Below are 18,910 nucleotides of genomic sequence, written 5' to 3' on the forward strand. Positions count from 1 at the left end.
CCTTATTCAGACTTGAAAACCTGGGAAAACAGATCCACCAATATTATTTGTGTGTGCGTACAAGCGATTTCAGCTATAGCTCTGGAATTGAGATACATCCACAATATTTCATCCTCTCTCAAATCCAGGGTAATGACACAATGAAATGCGAGTTGGGTGGGGAATAAACACATGCATAAAGAGAAGTCATTTTGTGTGAGATATTAAAATCAAATTCATTTGCATCCTGGAGAGGAAGATTCATTTCAAAGACAATTAATCAACATTGTGACATATGGAATTGCATATGTGGCATGCCATCCTTCTAAGTACAATATTAAAAGGATCTGGGATTAGATCCAAAACATATTGCTGGCTTTAAAACAAACGGTGCCTTGCTTGGATCTATGGTGTTTAATATTGCTAATACTGCACTACTATGTTACTTAGCTTATGAGATACAAATGTACAATTCAAAATAAATAAAAGAAACAAAAAATAACACCATGGAGTTGCATTGATAGAAGCAGATATGCAGAAATGCATCCAGTTGTTATTAAAAGTACTCATATTGTTCATAGAAAATAATAGATATAAAAGCCTAAAAGTGTCAATTCGAATGGAAGTGACTACTGCGCCCCAGTGCTGCTGCTCTGTACTTCCTTAGTATGCCCATATTCCATGAAACCACGTACATTTCTCTCACGTAGGCTATGGCTAATACACTGGCGTTTCACACTTAACAGCCTGAAATCAAACAGAATGATCTTTGAGGTATGCAAGCATATTCTATTTTCATCTTCTTTATTCAAGTTAAGCAACACAAAAAAAATATTTTTCATTTTCTTTTTGAAGTTGGAAATTCAAAATGCTTCTAACAGAACTGACCCATTCAGGTACCTTCATAGAATTGTTACCATCAGAAGACTACTCATCAAGGTCACCGCGTGTGAGCTACGTTTTCACTAAATAGCGTAGCCTAACATTTCCTGCCTGTTCAAATGAGTCAGAATTGCATTCAATTAAACACCATATCGGCAACACTGGCCACTTGCTAAGCAGAGACCATTAGAGTTTGAGAGTTTGCTGCCATCTTGTGACGTATTTCATTTTTTTTTTTTTTTGCTTCTTTTCACCAGACACTATTTTTTCCTACACAGCGACTCGGGGGTGCCGAAATAAAATTTCAGTCGGATAGGCTACAGCCATAGCTGTACGTGACTTAAAAAAAAACAATGTAGCCCACATGTACTTAGAGGATTTATTTAATAGGGAGACGTTCCTTTTGAAATCATTTAGGAAAATCCGAAAATGATTTAATTGTATAATTATGAGTGTTAGCTGGAGTAGCTACTGATTATAATTACTACATTTTAATTAGCCGTTGGCCTCTACTGCCATTTCAAATGTGTATGTGCAATTAGAATACAGATAAAATATAAACATTATTTTCTATATACTTTAAAGTGAATACGTGGTGCACGTTCATATGTGTGTGTACTTACCGGTAAGCCACGGTCCAAACTTTCAGGTAATGGTTTATTTTTAATCAGGCATAAATCTACAGTAGCAGTGGGTCTTTATTTTTTTTACGCAGGCATTCTAATTGACTACTGGGGGTCCTGGAACGCTCTTGCACATGTTCTCTGGAAAACATGGCAGACCTACAGATGAAGCTTCTTCGGAAGAAGATTCAGAAAAGGAATGAAAAGAACAAAAAACGGAACTTACTGAAGAATCAGAAACAAAAATGTGATGAAGATGGTAATGTTTACAGTTTATACGTTATTTTGCTTCGAAAGAACCGTGATGTGATGGTGAGCTAGCTTCAGTCGTGTTTTAAAACGTCAGCCTGGCATGTGTTGTAGCTAGTACTATTCAGCTAACGCTTACAACAGTAGTATGGAATTTTCATTTTTAGATCGTTACACTGTAAAAACTAAACTAATAATAATAATCAGTTTACTAAAATGGCTTCTGGAAACCGATTTAATTGAACCAGTTCAGTAGAGATACTAAAACTCTTATATACACTGGTGTTGGACTTTGAACGAAGTTAAAATTTGTTCATGTTTAAATTTACTTTTAAATGAACTGACGACGTATTCAATTTGTTGGGACGACTCATATATGGTTTGCAGTGTTGATATCTAGATAATCTTTGTCACCTTTATAATGGATAGCGATCACCGTTATCCTTTTGATTTTCTAGCTTGCCATGTAACATTTCCTGAAGAAGTTACCATTTGGTTGGTTCGTAATTCGAAGCCTCTGTTCAGATCTCTCGTCCTATTTTCTCTTATGGTTCTTGTTACCCCGCATTTTAGAGTGTGTCAGTGATGTGACTGAGCAGCTTCATGCTGAAACCAACGGAGAGACTGAGCCAGATGCAGCGAAAATAGTGGAAAAGAAAGACTGCACAAATCTTGCATCTGCGGAGGCAGGCGATACGACCGTAAGCTCCGTGAAAAAGAAAAAGAAGAAAAGGAAACTCGTCGGCAATGCTTCTGTCTCAGGTAGGCTACATTTCGTGGCGACAGGTATAAACCAAATTGGGACCATGTTTTGTTTATCTAGTTTTATATTATAATTGAGACTAATTAACGGATACATGTTACAGTAATTGTTTGAAGGTTTGTCGTTATATTTTCAGACAGTTATCTGTACTTTTGAGACCTGACCTTATCTTCACTGAGCATTTATTGCACTTATGAGTATCTGAGATGGTTCTTATTGAGGGGGCCGTTTTTCTGAAGGTGTAAAGAAAGCCAAAACAGAGGATGAGGGGGGGAAAGAGGAGGATGAAGAAATGGAGCCTGAAAAGGAGGTGAATGCTGAAGAGACCGCAGTGGACCCTGGACAGGAGCAAGATGGGGAGGAGGAATCTAAAGACAAAAAGTCAAACGATGAGGATGAAGAGGAAGAGGAGGATGAGGATGAGGATGGGCCACAGCTTCCTTTAGGACTGACAGGTATATAGCTGTATTATTGGTTAATTTGGTTGAAGAAAGCCTGTGACAGAGGCCCAGTGCCCCTTAATCTATGACAGTTGTGCATATCCTTGAAATATAAATGTACATGTTGTGTAAAAAAAAAAAAAAAAAAAAAGGCAAAATTTGGCCTTTTAGAGTGCAATTGCTGCTTGCTAATCACTGAGCCAATGCTGTTCCGCAGTGGTCAGGAGTGGTTTAGTCTTGATGCATGTTGAGGATAAACCTCCAGTGCAGTATTTGTCATGCGATGTTTGCCCACTCATCAGTCTTTCCCTCTTTCACGCAGGTGCTTTTGAAGACACCTCGTTTGCCTCCCTGGATGGGGCAGTGAGCGAGAGTACTTTGAAGGGCGTGAAGGAGATGGGCTTTGAACACATGACCGAGATCCAGCACAAAAGCATACGGCCTCTGTTGGAAGGCAGGTGAGTTCTGGCAGCCCAGAAACCCATTGGTCCAAAGTGCATTTGCATTACATCAGCCTTTGGAAATAATTCTGCTCATGATGCCAGAAAGGACCAGCGAGAATCAAACTTCTCAGTTTTACAAAGCTGGGTTTGCAGCTTCTGTCGCTCCAGATATATGGTAATGAGTTTGACTTAACTTACAAATAAGTGCAAGCATTAGCTTTATCCTTCACAAACTGTTTGGCTATTTAAATTTGTTGTTCACTGAAGTTGCCAAACTAGTGCCAAGAACAATAAAATACGTGTAATTGTGAACCAAACTTAAGGACACATACTGATTTTATCCAGGTGTCTATGTATGTGCGTGTGTGTGTGTTCAGTTGAAAGAGCTGCACTGCATATCAAGCGTCCAAACCTACATGGAATTTTAACTGATTTATAGAAAAGATTTTGGCAGGTTTTACGGCATCAGTGTATTTGCTCTTACCTGCATGCTTTAGAAGACTATATTTGTTTCTACTTCTGTTATTCGTGTTATACGGAGGTTTCATCAGGTTAATGGTATGATGGTTTTTCGGGCAGGCCTTCATTGTGGTGTAATACTGTATTATTTGTACTGTGATGTGCTTTGTCTTGGCTGTGTATCTGAGCTTGCTGTTGGGAATGTGTGATCTATAGGGACATCTTGGCTGCAGCCAAAACGGGCAGTGGGAAAACACTGGCGTTCCTGATTCCTTCCATCGAGCTCATCAATAAACTGAAGTTCATGCCTCGAAACGGTGAGACACTTATCCCATCTCCTTATAGGACGGTAAACGGCAGCCCCAGTGCCATACCATTCCAGTGTGCTTTCTTTCCACCCTGAGCGGAACCAGCTGCTGGTGGGCTGTGCTTTGTGCACTAACTCCTACTCCTACTGAGACCTGGAATGGCTCAAACTGCTGTGCACTGGGAGTGCTGTTTTCACACCTGCAGCGTCAGTAACGTTAATGGAAGTCTGGATTTCTGGTGTCTGTGCACAGAAGGGCTGCGCAGATCATGGTCCTGCAGTGTTATAGATGTTTTCCAACTGTTTTAAACTCTGTAAAAGAGCGAGGAGTCTAAATGTGAGGTGGAGGGGTTTCTAGTGTGAGGTGAGGGTGGTTATTTGGTGTTATTTAGCCCCTTCCCCCCACTACCTCCAGGCACGGGGGTGATCATCCTGTCGCCCACACGCGAGCTGGCCATGCAGACATACGGGGTGATGAAGGAGCTGATGACCCACCACGTGCACACCTACGGCCTCATCATGGGCGGCAGCAACCGCTCAGCCGAGGCCCAGAAGCTGGCCAACGGGGTCAACATCCTGGTGGCCACGCCCGGTCGACTGCTGGACCACCTGCAGGTAACCACACTCCACTCTGGGGGTCTGTTTCTAAGGAAGACCTTGGATACAAGATACATGTGCAATGCTGTGTGAACTTAACAAGCACTGTATTTTACTTGAGTTTGCGTGGTCTAACAGGAACGTAGTGGGCCCTTAAGAGCTTTGACAATTAGAAAAAGTACACTGTCGATTAATTATGTATTTTAAATAAATTGATATTTAGGTTAAATGTTATCTCTTATTTTTTTCTTTTGTCTTTTTAAAGAATACTGCTGGATTCATGTACAAGAACCTCCAGTGTCTGATCATTGACGAAGCCGACCGTATTCTAGAAGTCGGATTTGAAGAGGAACTGAAGCAAATCATTAAACTGCTGCCAAGTACGTGGTATAAAATCACTTTGTGGATTCTGGTATTGTAGAGTAATATGCAGATTTGTGTATAAAATGAAGAATGAGAACTGATTGAGTAATTGGGGAAATGAAAAGGAATGACCTCGGGTTATGAGTTCAGTCATATTTATGGCAGGTAGAGTGCAGTTGGGCAGAGAACATGGGTCCTTGGGGATGCTGTATCTTGAAATGACTTTAATGACTTAAAAGTGCTTGCGTACACCAGGGATCTCAAACTCCAGTCCTAGAGAGCCACAGTGTCTGCTGATTTTTGTGGTTTTTGTACATTTAAGGCATTAAATTAAAATCACTGATTCGGCTAAGGACTCCACACACTGTTCTCAAGGCCTAAATTGACTGCTGATTGAAAAATCGGTGTTCCAACAGCTATGACGACAGTCATGACTATGTCAGTCATCTTAACGTAGGCGAAACCAGCAAATGTTGCAAATGCCTCCTACGCAATCTGGCACGCAGGTCCAGTAAGATGCTGTCTCGATGAATTTATGTGCTGCAAAGTAAATACCGCCTCGAGGTGTAGTTTCACGGGGAAGCTTGTTATAAAGTGTCATTTGTCGCGCCGAGGAAACGTCGAGCATCGCGACGCGCGCTTGCAGCTTGTCCTATTTTGAGCCGGAATGTCTCGCTCTTCGGGTGTTATTGATGGCGCATATTGTGGATTCTCTCGCTCTCCCCGACAGAGAGGAGACAGACCATGCTGTTCTCAGCCACGCAGACGCGCAAAGTGGAAGACCTGGCCAGGATCTCGCTGAAGAAGGAGCCCCTGTATGTGGGCGTGGACGACAACAAAGAGTCGGCCACCGTGGACGGCCTGGAGCAGGTAACGGGCCGGTTGGGATCGCCGATCCCCTTACAGTGAGGTTTTACCACCCTTTCTGAGCCCCATGTAATGAGCCAGTATATTTATACAGCCAGTCATCTCAAAATATGGAATTAAAATTACTTCACCATCAGTCAGAACAAATGCTTGTGCATTATCTATTAGCATGCATGTATTGGGTGTAATGTTGACTGGTGTGAATGTCAGTGGAAAGTATATTTCATAGTTATATTTCCTTTTCATTTGTCCTCCTGCAACCCTTCTCAACCCTTTCCGCTTTCACAAACTACTCCACCTCTGAAGGTGGCAAGCAGGGGTTCTTATTTATCGTGGTACTTTATCACAGAGATGATGATGCTCCCATCCTCTGGCTGTCAAACTGGCCTTTTTTAGTAAAAATAATCCCTCTTATCCCACCTGAACTGGGTTGTATCCGTAAGGCTGAGGGGGAGATTCTGATGCTCAGAACTCCACCTACCACCTCGCTCTTTATGAAACCGTCTGCGTTGCTTTGCCTGTTGACTACAGTATATCCCTGCTGTGCAATAGCCATTCGGTTTCAGTGGCAGCTAGATGGCAGGGTAGTCCTGTTAAAGTGCTTGAAATGACCCTTTTCAGGCAGATTCAGTAACCGTTTGAAAATGAATCTCTGAAAGGGTTCAGTTGGATGCAATATTCACAAGTCGTGTTCAAAATTCTAATTAGGTTGATTTTTTCAATTACTTTTTAGACTATTCCTTCCCTGTTTTGATGATGCTGAAGTATCCAGTGTAAATGATTTACCTTGTTTGCAGGGCTACGTGGTGTGTCCCTCAGAGAAACGCTTTCTTCTGCTCTTCACCTTCCTGAAGAAGAACCGCAAGAAGAAGCTGATGGTCTTCTTCTCCTCCTGCATGTCGGTCAAGTTCCACTATGAGCTCCTCAACTACATCGACCTGCCTGTCATGGCTATTCACGTGAGTGATCTTTGACCTCACCTGACTTGCTTACAAACTGTCTGAAATGGCTGGTTCAGAATAAGTTAAAATGTTACATGGCTGTGAACATAACAAAGGTTATGGCATCCTTTCTTTCTGCTACATCGTATGCATATTACACATACCTACACATGTACGAGCTTAATGCTTTGTAGCTGATCGTTGGGTGTGTTGCAGAGGGTAAGGCAGTGGCCTTCTTTAAGTCTCACATTCAGAATATTTGGCTCTTCAGCTCGGGATGTTGCCTACATGCGTGATGGACCCAGTTGTCCCGTGTTTGGGTGTCTGCTAAGCAGACAGGTGATGTAGCTTGATTGCCTTAATCCTGATCCTGTTACATTGGCAGAATTAAAGCCAGTGCAACAAGATCAGGATTAAAGCAATGTTACTGAATTAATACAGCACAGTGGGCTGTAATGCATGTCATTTGGTTGTAATGCCGCACTGCTGCACAGTATCATGTAACTAGGGTGTAATGCTGCGTAGGGTGTGTAATGCGCTGTGATGTGATGGCGCCTTGCAGGGCAAAATGAAGCAGACCAAGCGCACCACCACCTTCTTCCAGTTCTGCAACGCGGACTCAGGCATCCTCCTGTGTACCGACGTGGCGGCCCGTGGGCTGGACATCCCCGAGGTGGACTGGATCGTCCAGTACGACCCACCGGACGACCCCAAGGTAACCGGGACACCTGTACCAAGGAGACGGGGAATAATGTGACTTTAGGCACGGAAAACAAGAGGCAGACGTGTTAGGCCTGGTCTTAATCGCTGCCAGCATCTCAGCAGGGAGAGGAAACTTCCTGCTTTCAGTATGGAATCTGCCTTCAACTTCTCAAACGCAAGATCAGAAAGATCAACTTCTAATGTTCCTGTGTAGTTTCCCTAAAGTTGCGTGGGGGGAATTAATTTCCATCCTCTCTTTCCCAGGAATACATCCACCGGGTCGGGCGAACGGCTCGTGGGATTGACGGAAGAGGCCACGCCCTCCTGATTCTGAGGCCTGAAGAGCTGGGCTTCCTGCGTTTCCTGAAACAGGCCAAGGTGATGTAACTGACCCTGAGTGCCCTCATACCAGCCATCATAGTGACTATAGGTCACCAGAATCTTCTCTAAATATTTCACATATCCTTCACTGCACATAAACTCTGGGCTAATCAAAAACACACTGAAACTTATGTAATACTTATGTTGGCTTATTAAGTATAGAGGTTGTATTCTACACTCTGTGTCAAGGATAACTGGGGCCTGTATTATGATGCAATTTAGCTGGATAACTGCACTGAGTAAAACCCAGAACAGCTCTTTTTACTTCAGTCCATGTTCCAGATGTGGAGGGTTCCAGGTTTTAATTAGTGCAGTTACCCAGCAAACTCAGTAATCCTGCTTCATGATACAGGACCCAGGTCTCATGGTTTTACTCCCAGGACAGACAAAACTGCATGCAAAAATGACCCGTTTAATTTTTAGTCGTATATTATTGACCTTTGTTTCACCTTTGTGCAGGTACCACTGAGCGAGTTTGAGTTCTCCTGGAGTAAGATATCGGACATTCAGTCCCAGGTATGCCTTTAGTTTTGCACTGTTCATTAGTGAAGAGTGATTATGTATGGCCAAGGTGTAATGTCCAAAAACATGTTGAGTCCAGTCAAAGTTCCTGAAAATAAAAGCAGTGTTTGGGATGAGTCGTGGTAACGTAAATACTTTCAAGTGAATTTCAAAAGGGTATGCATTACTAATCTACGATGAAGTTGCTACTGCATGCCACTGGGTGATGTTCTGTTAAAGCCCAGGTCATTAACCTATCTGATGGACAGGATAGGCAACCGAACAAACCAAGTTGCGCTTTACAACTTTAAAATAAACCATTCAATGGAGTTCCACAAAATTCCACCCACGTACCATTGTGAAGATTGACAGTTTTTGTTGTTTGTTTGAAGAGCCCACTTTATGTAATGTTGGCTAATTACAGCTGCTGTGGTAGGGTAATCATTTTGCTCTAATGTGAGGTAGTACTTAATTCCACATCTGCAGGAATACGGGACAAACTGTGCAGAACGATAAATTAATGTTGTGCGAAGAGGAACTAGACTGTGTGTACAAGTGCTGGGGGATATCACAGAATGCTTTTTTTACAATCATGATTAAAAGGTGGAACGTTGCACTAAAATATCCTAAAATATCGTTCAGTTGGTGAACTATCCTTGTAATACTGCAGTGGCTAAATGCTGATGTGCTGAATGGATGTTGTCCTTGAACACTAATGTGTCTGTGTGTCTGTCTGCAGCTGGAGAAACTGATTGAGAAGAACTACTACCTGCATAAATCAGCCCAGGAGGCCTACAAGTCTTACGTGCGGGCGTACGACTCGCACTCCCTCAAACAGATCTACAGTGTCAACACCCTCAACCTCCCCATGGTGGCGGTGTCCTTTGGGTTCAAAGTGCCACCGTATGTCGACCTCAGTATCCTTTCTACCTGCAAAACAAACGGACCTCTTTTTTGCCTATCAACAGGATTACCCGTACTTATATTTTCAACCTGAAAAGTCACGATAAAGTCATGATAAGTGGTCCGATAACCAAGCGTCCTTGAAATTGCCATACATTTTTTTAAAAACCATTACAGTGAGCAAGGTGCATCTGTCTGGTATGTTGACACCAGCTTTGTGTACAATGTCTTGCAGTATTGATGTGCTGATAGCTAATCATTTAGAGGGGAAATACAAGCAAGAAAAATCCATGAATAGACATGGGAAATAAAAAACCAGTATTGGTTTGTGAATCCTGCATTAATATGTGTTAAGATCTGGTATAGCGTTCTGGGTGGTGTGGAGTTTAGCCAGACAGACAGTGACGTGCCGTGAAAGACGTTATCGTCTCTGGAGAGCTGGCAGCGGCGTCGAGCGGAGCGACAGTGTAGCGCTTCGCAGAGAGAAGGGAGACCGAACACTGAAAATATTTCAGCTATTACTGTGTCATTCACGCCCCCCTACCAGCCCCACTGGCATCTAGTTCTTTTGAAAAGACCTGACGGTATGCTGGGAAAAAAACCAACTGAAAAGCAAATGGCCATTTTCAAAAGAGTGTCTGTTCCTCGGTTGTTTGCTGTGTCTTAGCTTTGATTTACTATCCGATTGGCAAGATGCACTCATGGTTTTCTAGGACTGCAAATGGCTGTTTAGCCAGGAAGCTGTTGCTTTTTGCTTGGTGTGCAATGGAACGGTGGAAGCATCCAATGTGTAGCCATGCAGGCCTCACAGTCGTTGTGTAAACTATCTGCTCAGCCAAGTAGGAAGATGTTCTGGAAAAATTTGGCACAAAATATGTCTGTTTAGGGGCTTGACTGAATCTTTACTCTTGTTGGACATATTGTTTCCTTGGATTGACAGTTCGATTGCTACTCACAAAGGCACAATGGCAGGCAATGGCAGAGCTGATGCCAAGGCATCAATGCCACAAACTATAGTAGTGTTCAGGACATGAACCTACGGTATAATGTCAATGGCCATAGAGGTACGAGAGGGTTTGGGGATACAGTGTTAATTGTAGCAGAGGTAGTGGTAGTAAATCCATTCTCAGTGCTCAGATTTCAGCATTAGTTGAGCCAATATGCAGTATAAATGGGTAACTAAGTAACTGTGCTTTATTGACTAGCGGGGAGTTCATTCCACCTCTGTGGGCGTCAGTAGAGAAGAGACGTGACTGAGGAGGAGGACCTTTTAGGGAAGAGACAGTGGATGCACAGCAGAGTGGTCTGGCAGGAGGCCCATAATAGATTTCAGGTGAGAGGGTGAAATTCCTCTTGCTGCACTGTAGGCGAGAACAAAAAATTTGTGTTATTCAGGCCATAACTGGTAAGCATTAGGAGGAAATAAGATGTTTTTAAGCTTCCCTACTCCTTTCTCTCCCCAGTTTGCAATGTCCAGGCATATTTAACTGCGTGGGAGAGTGCAGACAAGTGTGTGCTCTCCTACAAAGCATGCAATGTCAGCCACTGCTTCTTATCACACCGCTGTTTGCAAGTCGGGCTCACACAGACCTTAGTCAGAGGACGGCCCTTCATTTGCAGCTTAACAGGCAGATTAGTGGACACCCGACTGACCAGTGAGGGGTTTCTGGTGTGTAAGATGCTGTCATCCGGGCCGACTGAAACCATTACGTTCCATCGTAATGCTAGTTGTGTGTGTTACCTTGCCTGGCTACGAGCTACCGTTGGCACTAGCATGGTCCAGATTAAATACCAGACCGCAGGGCCATCCAGGGCTTTAAGCATCACAAGTACCAAGGCTTTGTACTTTGGCCCTCCAAGACTCAAAAGTAAATGTGCATTGTTGCCTCAGAAGGTTAGCGTGTAATAGCTTGATTAAGGGAGCGCCAGAGTGCTTTCCCTGGCTGTGTCTGTCCTGACCCAGTGAGTGCCAGTGTTCTGCAGTGGCTTCCCTTAACCCAGCTTCCCTCACCAGATGTCCACAGCAGCAAAGGCGTGAAGATGCAGAAGCGTGGGGGAGGCGGCGGTTTCGGCTACCAGAAGTCCAAAAACGTCAACAAGTCAAAGATCTTCAAGCACGTCAACAAGGGCAAGGCTGACAAGAGGCAGTTCTCCCGGTGAGGTGGCCGGTTGGTCCAGCCTCCAGTGTGGTTACAGAGGCCAACCCATCGAGGGCCCACTGCCACAATCTCCTGTCACTCTAGAAGGCCTGCACATGTACTGTCTGTCACGATGGACCAGGATGGGCCCAGAGTGTTCTCCAAAATAATGTTGCGATTCCTTTTTGCACTGTGGTGGTGCATATTTCAGTGTAGATTTTTTCAGAGAAGTGCATCTATGACTAAATATTTATCTATAGGTTTTCTTGACCTCTGTGCTGTGATCCTTTTCACTGAAAGGTGATGTGGATGATCCCAAAGGTATGTGTAGATCAGTGGCTCCAAAACTATTGGTCAGAACACAACTGTAACATGTTTGTAGGCAGTTATTTTGATAAAGTATTTGAACTGTGCAGAATAGACGATTAATTTGATCTCCTTAAGTGAATTGGGGGCTATTAGTTTGGGAAATACTGGATTAGAATATATCTTCCCTGCTTCTTCCTCTGATAGGGGTTTATTGGGCAGAAGAGCATTACCCAAAATTCCACTACTTTAGGACTAGTAATTCCAGCACCTCGTTAGAAATGGTTAACATGCCGGTGTGATAAAAATTAATTGGATTCCCTACAGTTATTGAGATTTTACGTCCCCCTACATAAGATCGAGCTAGTTGAATATTTGACATTTGAGGTATTGGTAATTAAATTTCAGACCAGCTGGTGAGGGGATTCCTGTAATCCAAACTGGAGATTATCTTCAATTTAATATGCAAGGTGTTTTCCCATTAAAGCAGACGGCAGCAAAATGTCAGTCAGTGTAAACTTGTGCGGGATGTTATTTGTCTTTATGGCTATGGTCGCAGATGAATCGCAAATACTAGCATTCCCTTAATTGATTTTATTTTTATTTTTACGAGAACATGTATAGATTAATATTTACCTGAAAATGCTGTAGTTTTCTGGAAACTAACATATGCCATGGATGTGTTGTGGAGCAATTAGTGTTATGATATTTGAACACAGAAATGTTTAATACATTGCTTTATTAAAATCTCCCTTAAATATCGTCTTTTTCTGGTCTTTGTAATGTGTCCTATAAAGACAGCAGCTTCCAATACTTCATATGATGCGGCTTGTGGAACGTTGCTCAAGAAAAAATAATTTTATCTCGATGTGGACGTGAAGATTACACTACATTTCACTTGAACGACGTTTGAAAATGATCCCCCTCAGAAATTAGCTCATTTTTCTGTCATTAGAGGTAGCGTACTGAAAATTCCTTGCAGCGTCCCTCTTTTTTTCATCCAATCGTGCTGCAGTTTGCATGGCAGTTGAAACAGGCGTGCTAGTATTCATTATTCGGCAGTGATTTTTTCCTGGGTTTTTTCCCCATAGTTTCTAGTAACGGGAATTTAGTTAAGTGGTTCCTGGAATTTGTCAGAAAATAGTGGTTAACGAATAATCTGGATTTGATGCGAATTAGAAGGACCAGTGATACTGAAATAATTGAGCTCTCGGAGCAACTGATGTTTGACGTAGTCATGATCCGCGATCGGGATAATTGCGTTGATGTCCTTTTATCTCCTATGCCGCCTATGTTTCCGATGTATTTGCATTTAGCCTCATATGTCTGATTGCGCTTCTCAGTGTGTAGCCAACAGCCTCCAAATTATCTTGATAAAAAGCTCTGAAATGGAAATAAGATCACAAGACTGTCTCTCAGTGGTGCGGTCGGATGATGACAAGCGCGCGCAGGAGGTGGCATTGCTTAAATAAATGCTCAGTTACCCCAGAGTCCTAGGTGAGAGAGAATCACTTCGATGACAGGAAAAGTGATGGCCAGTTTTTCCTTCGGCTCACGACATCGTTTCTCTCAAACTCAGTAATAATCCTCACAGCGTGCTGAATTCCTGGCACATTGTGAACTTTACGCGCACGAGACAGAGTAAGGAATTCCACCATGGAGAAGTTTAACTTGACAGTGCGGGTAAACACCAGCTCGGACGAAAACATACCCCGAAGGCTCACCTTCTCAATGTTCAGTGTTCTTATCCTGACGTTGATAGTTATACTGATAATCGCGACTTTTTTGTGGAACCTGTTGGTACTCGTGACGATATTGAGGGTAAAGACGTTCCACAGAGTGCCCCACAATTTGGTTGCATCAATGGCAGTATCCGATGTGATGGTGGCGGCTCTTGTGATGCCCCTGAGCCTTGTCAACGAGCTGTCGGAGAGAAGATGGCGTTTCGGAAGAGTCCTTTGCGACGTCTGGATCTCGTTCGACGTCCTGTGCTGCACCGCTAGCATCTGGAATGTCACTGCCATCGCCCTGGACCGATACTGGTCTATTACGCGCCACTTGGAGTACACTCTAAAAGCAAGGAAGAAAATATCAACCATCATGATAGCCATGACATGGGCTCTGTCCGCAGTGATATCTATATCGCCACAGTTCGGATGGGGAGAAACTTACGCTGCGGACGAGGAGAACTGCCAAGTCAGTCAGGAGCCGTCATACACTGTTTTCTCCACTTTTGGGGCGTTTTACGTGCCCCTGTCTGTCGTTCTCTTTGTATACTGGAAAATTTACAAAGCCGCGAAACTTAGAATTGGCAGTCTAAAGAGGAACGAGGTTATCCCCATGCCAGGAGTTGTACAGGTAATGTATACACGTCTCTTATAGACTCCTAATACGCGCTCGCTGGAAACTGCTCAATTTCCGGAGTATTTTCAGTCGCTATCATAATGCGTAGTGTTTTTGCACTTTAAATACTCGAGACTCCAAAAAATCTTACCATAAAAGTTAATTATAGAAGACCATTAGAAGCTATTATAGTAAAAAGTTAAAAAAAAAAAACTTAAAACGTTACAGTTCTGCTGCAATGAGACGTGTCCACACATTTGCCATGTATTTAGCAGCATACAATTTAGGTGCTTCAAGAGTCTTGAGAGTTAGACATATTGTCTCGAGTGATACATGTTTTCTAACGAATTATTTGCAATGTTCTATCCCATGCATTATGGTGGGGGGGGGTGTAAAAAAAAAGGCTGTTATTTCTGCATGGTGAAACCAAAATGTATTAAAATAACCTTTAATAAAATCTGTACTTTAACAGCACGTGTATTGTTTATTGCAAATATAAAATTGTGGTGAGCAAAGTTAAAACAAGTAAATAATATGTCTTTGTCCCAAACATTATGGAGCCCACTGTATATCCATTAAGTTGGTTGTTGCTGTATTCCCCTATTCCTTGGGATAGACTGCAGAGATTAAAAGTTGTACATGAACTGGTACGTTATCCTGCAGCCAAGAGCCGGAGGGCAATTTGGCAGATTTATAAATTAGCGTGAGTCTTGGAGAAGGCAATATTGACAGATGGAAGCCAGGGGAATATCATGTGAGAGGAGTGTTGTCTATTGTATTCAAGGTTGGGGATAGAAGCAATTTCCTGCGGCTGCAGACACACTGAGAGTTAAGCTGTTTATTGAAAGGCTGTCGCCGTGAGTATTCTGCTCCTGAAATGGCAGTGTGAGATCTCACACAAGATGTTGGACAATCCAATGATAAGAATGAATAGAATGTATAATATAAGTTCAAATTTCACATTTGAAATGAAGGATAGCATCCCTAGGACAATGTATTGGATAACAATAATATCATTGCCATATATTCATAAATTCTATTTTAGTTATTGCTTAATAGGGGTGCACAGCTATAGTCCTTGAGGGCTGGTGTGTGTGCTGATTTTTGTTCCAACTAATTACCGTAGCTTAGTTTTCTGAACGGCTGTTTATATAGCAATGTTTGTTTACCCCTGCATCAGCCCACAGTAAACTCTTTTCACCAAGGATATGTGTGAAGTCTTCAGCTTTAGCTCAATATAAAAAAATGTAAAAATCAGAAAAAGTACATTATTAAAATAAATAATTGGCAACAGAAGTTGGGTTGAAATCCTTAAATGGATCGGCCCCTATGCACCCCAGGAATACACCAAGAACCAGAAATCAGTGAAGGCCTGCCTACCAAGGGTTTACTCCCACCTCTAGTCCGGACATTTCTTCCAGATGGATCTTCTTGTGTTCTTATCCTTATATATCCTGCCTTTCAACAACCAATCTGCTCAGCGAACATATTTGTTTGAATGAATGGGATAAACTGAATGAATGATTGAGAAGCAAAATCAAAGATGCTATGATCAAGGATTGAAAATCAAGCCTCCTAGGCAACATTCAGCCAAAATATTAGTGCAGTATTCTGAACCAGACCCTAAGCCCTCCCTCTAAACTAGGAGTGCATAACTCTGAACCTGGAGATCTCATCTTTTGTTCCAACCAATTACCGTAGTTTTAGTTTTCTGACAGCTCTGTAGGCTACACTGGTTGACTCCCGTTCTTGAAAACAGTAAAATCTTTAGGATACACATGCAATCTGTGGCTGCAGCTGCTGCTACAAATGTCACATCAAGATATGATTGACCTTATTAAATAATTAGTGGCAGAAATTGGCACAAAGTCCTGAAAAGATTATTCACTTGTTGCACACCCTTTTCTGAAACTTTTCTCAGTATTTAGATGTGTGTGTTCACACAACATCACTATATTTGACTGTCTCAGGTCATGGAATTACATTTGGGGTTTATGTGTTAATCATATCTTACAATACCCACTTTGTTTGAGCCTATTATGTGAATTTGAGAGCAAAGTGATATCCCAAAGTCCTTTTCTTCATGCAATGTCTGTGTGTTGGCTACAAAGGAAGCTGTGATGGCAGCAGCTGCATGCACATCCACGCTTATGTTCCAAGAAAAGAAAATGCTCTCAATTTACCTTTCATGACCCCTTCACTACTCAACATTTCATTGTGTATAGCCCTTGTTTTCATAGTAAAAAATGTAATCTCAAGCTATCCTTTAAGTGACTGTTTTAAGAGAGGATTTTATAGATAGTTAGCTGTAGTGTCAGCCTGAGAGGTGGGTTTCACTCAGAAGGGTATTGCTTACCTGAATGGGCCATTGCTGCTTTTATGGAGAACTGCGCAACTGCTATTAGCCTGCATCTGGTCTGTATGTGTTGCAGTCTATTGGTCCTAGTCCAAAGACCTCAAAGCATAGCTGGTGGACTGCTGGAGAACAAAGAGTATTTTTTAAAGGACTGACTGCACGAATTGGTGGTGTTCAATCCCAGACTTTCATAACCATGGTTCTGAGTTTCTAGAGACATCTCTCAACAGTGGCTGATAGAAACTTGATTTTCCAAGTGTCAATCTACTTAGAACGATTAGCATGTAACTCAGAAAAAACATTAATGTTCAGTCGACTTACCCAGATAACAGTAGAGGTACACTGAACTCCAATTCTGGACCATGATTCAGTAGAGTTGTGGATGCTGTAGACTTCAAGCACAAGGGTGATTGACCCTATAGACACAGGCATGCACTACTGTTCATTTCCCCATTCAGAATTCAGTAACTTAGTTATTTTTGATGTATGTTTTATTGGCTAGGTGCAGACACATGCACAATCATGTTCTGAAGCTGCAATTTTGTGTTGCCACCACTAAGATACCTGATTTGTGAACGGGGACCCTTCTATGCAAGAGATTTTCAAAAATAGGATGCACTCATCAAAACAACTCAACTCAAACTCAAAACAACAAAAAACATTGGTTTCTCCCCCTGTACTGCAGGTGAAGGAGGCTGCCCACGTTCCCCAGGTGGCCTTTGCGGCCCGGCATGCGGGCGTGGCCTTTCAGACGGACGGTGAGACGTGGCGCGAGCAGAAGGAGCGGCGGGCCGCGCTGACGGTGGGCCTCCTCATCGGCGTCTTCGTCCTCTGCTGGATCCCCTTCTTTGTGACCGAGCTGCTGGGCCCCCTCTGCTCATGCAACGTGGTGCCCCCCCTCTGCAAGAGCGTCTTCCTCTGGCTGGGCTACTCCAACTCTTTCTTCAACCCTCTCATCTACACCGCCTTCAACAAGAGCTACAACAGCGCCTTCCGGAGCCTCTTCACCAAGCAGAGGTGAGGGGGCGAGCGGGCATGGCCTCAAAAGAACTTGCCAAAGGACAACGTTAATGCTTGCACACACACACTCTTTCCAAATTATTATTATTAATAACGCGGAGGAACCCTTGGAATTTAAATCTTACCATCAGAATTGCAGTCAGAGGCTGGATAAATTGGTACACAAGGAAACCAGATTGTAGTTTGATCAGTAGTACTACAATCATATGCCACTACTTTGCAAGAAAAATATTTGTAAATGATCATTCTTATTGTAGCTGTGAACGGACTAGATCATTTCCTATTTAATTTATTTGTAGATATAATCGTAATTATTACTCTGATATACTTAGCTGTTTAATTAATTTAGTATTAGCTACAGTTCTATCAGTGTGAATTTGTAACTTATTCATTTCTGAATTTTGTTTAATGAGCCAAATAGAACCAGGCTTTTTGTACATAAAAGCAAGAGATCAAGTTACTTGACAGTCAACTTGTCTAAATTCAAATCAAGGCAAAAGGGAAACATTGCAATTCACACACCGTCACATCAAAAAAATAAAAGAATCTTACATGCTTGATGATAGAGTTGTGATTGACTAAAACAGTTTCCCAACCCTGTTACTGGAGACCCGCTGATTTTCATTAATACTCAGGACTTAATTGATCAACTAAAGCAGTTCATTACACAGTGCATCTCACCTGGTTTCTTGGGTCTGAATTATTTGCTGATTTGAAGTTAAAAACAGAAACTAGACACTACGGCTTTCCAGTACCAGGGCTGTTGACCCGGGGACTACAACCAAGATTCTTAAATCATGTGATACTACTTCATAAGCAATTTGGAAAAACCTGTCTTTAATGTTTTATGCACAAATAAAACTGACTGGTTCTGGTGCTCCAAAAACAGTTGCCAGGAAAATGCAAAGGGGAATGTAGTTACTGGTTACGATGTCATCATTATGTGAACTGAAAAAAACATAGTAGAAGCATATTTTCTGGACTTTGTGTGTAGGCGCTGTATAGTTTGTAACAAACCACATTTAAAAGAAATAAAGCCTGACAAAATAAAAGCGACTTGAGCAATTTCAAGATTTTTTTCCCTGGCAGACGCATTTCCCAGCTAATCTCAAAGTTATTTTGCTGCATGACAAAGAAAACAAGTCACAATGGAGCAAATTTACAAGTCTACCGAAAAGGTTTCAGTGGATCTAGTCTGATATTTAACGCTCAGAATAAGTGGTATGCAGGTCCTGCAAAGATCAGACTTTTCTGGTTCTAGCATTTTTGCAAAGGATGTGCTAATACCACTGGCTGAACTTGGAGAACCTCTTGCGTCCTTATTGAAGCCCCAAGGGGGCGTAAACA

At 42.4% G+C, this 18,910-nt stretch overlaps 2 protein-coding genes across 2 annotated transcripts; both read left to right on the plus strand.

Moving 5' to 3' along the window:
• The first annotated feature begins 1,585 nt into the window (after positions 1-1,585).
• Positions 1,586-12,609, plus strand: ddx18 (DEAD (Asp-Glu-Ala-Asp) box polypeptide 18). The gene is made up of 14 exons (XM_035393286.1): positions 1,586-1,743; positions 2,307-2,495; positions 2,736-2,951; positions 3,259-3,394; positions 4,055-4,155; positions 4,561-4,760; positions 5,008-5,122; positions 5,836-5,975; positions 6,770-6,931; positions 7,476-7,628; positions 7,880-7,993; positions 8,456-8,512; positions 9,237-9,414; positions 11,415-12,609. Exons 1-14 carry the CDS (start codon positions 1,635-1,637, stop codon positions 11,558-11,560), a joined length of 2,016 nt encoding a protein of 671 aa, XP_035249177.1. The 5' UTR covers positions 1,586-1,634; the 3' UTR covers positions 11,561-12,609.
• Positions 12,610-13,478: 869 nt separating this feature from the next.
• On the plus strand, positions 13,479-18,620 carry LOC118213982 (5-hydroxytryptamine receptor 5A-like). Its single transcript, XM_035393289.1, has 2 exons — positions 13,479-14,202; positions 17,229-18,620. Exons 1-2 carry the CDS (start codon positions 13,501-13,503, stop codon positions 17,562-17,564), a joined length of 1,038 nt encoding a protein of 345 aa, XP_035249180.1. The 5' UTR covers positions 13,479-13,500; the 3' UTR covers positions 17,565-18,620.
• The last annotated feature ends 290 nt before the right edge of the window (positions 18,621-18,910 follow it).

Source organism: Anguilla anguilla, chromosome 15, assembly GCF_013347855.1.
Source record: "Anguilla anguilla isolate fAngAng1 chromosome 15, fAngAng1.pri, whole genome shotgun sequence".
NCBI lineage: Eukaryota > Metazoa > Chordata > Actinopteri > Anguilliformes > Anguillidae > Anguilla > Anguilla anguilla.

Coding starts and splice junctions, on each gene's coding strand:
- ddx18 (XM_035393286.1), top strand. CDS start 1,635: ATGGCAGACCTACAGATGAAGCTTCTTCGGAAGAAGATTCAGAAAAGG. Junction 5,123..5,835: donor AATCATTAAACTGCTGCCAA/GTACGTGGTATA, acceptor TCTCCCCGACAG/AGAGGAGACAGACCATGCTG. Junction 6,932..7,475: donor TGCCTGTCATGGCTATTCAC/GTGAGTGATCTT, acceptor GGCGCCTTGCAG/GGCAAAATGAAGCAGACCAA.
- LOC118213982 (XM_035393289.1), top strand. CDS start 13,501: ATGGAGAAGTTTAACTTGACAGTGCGGGTAAACACCAGCTCGGACGAA. Junction 14,203..17,228: donor CCATGCCAGGAGTTGTACAG/GTAATGTATACA, acceptor CCTGTACTGCAG/GTGAAGGAGGCTGCCCACGT.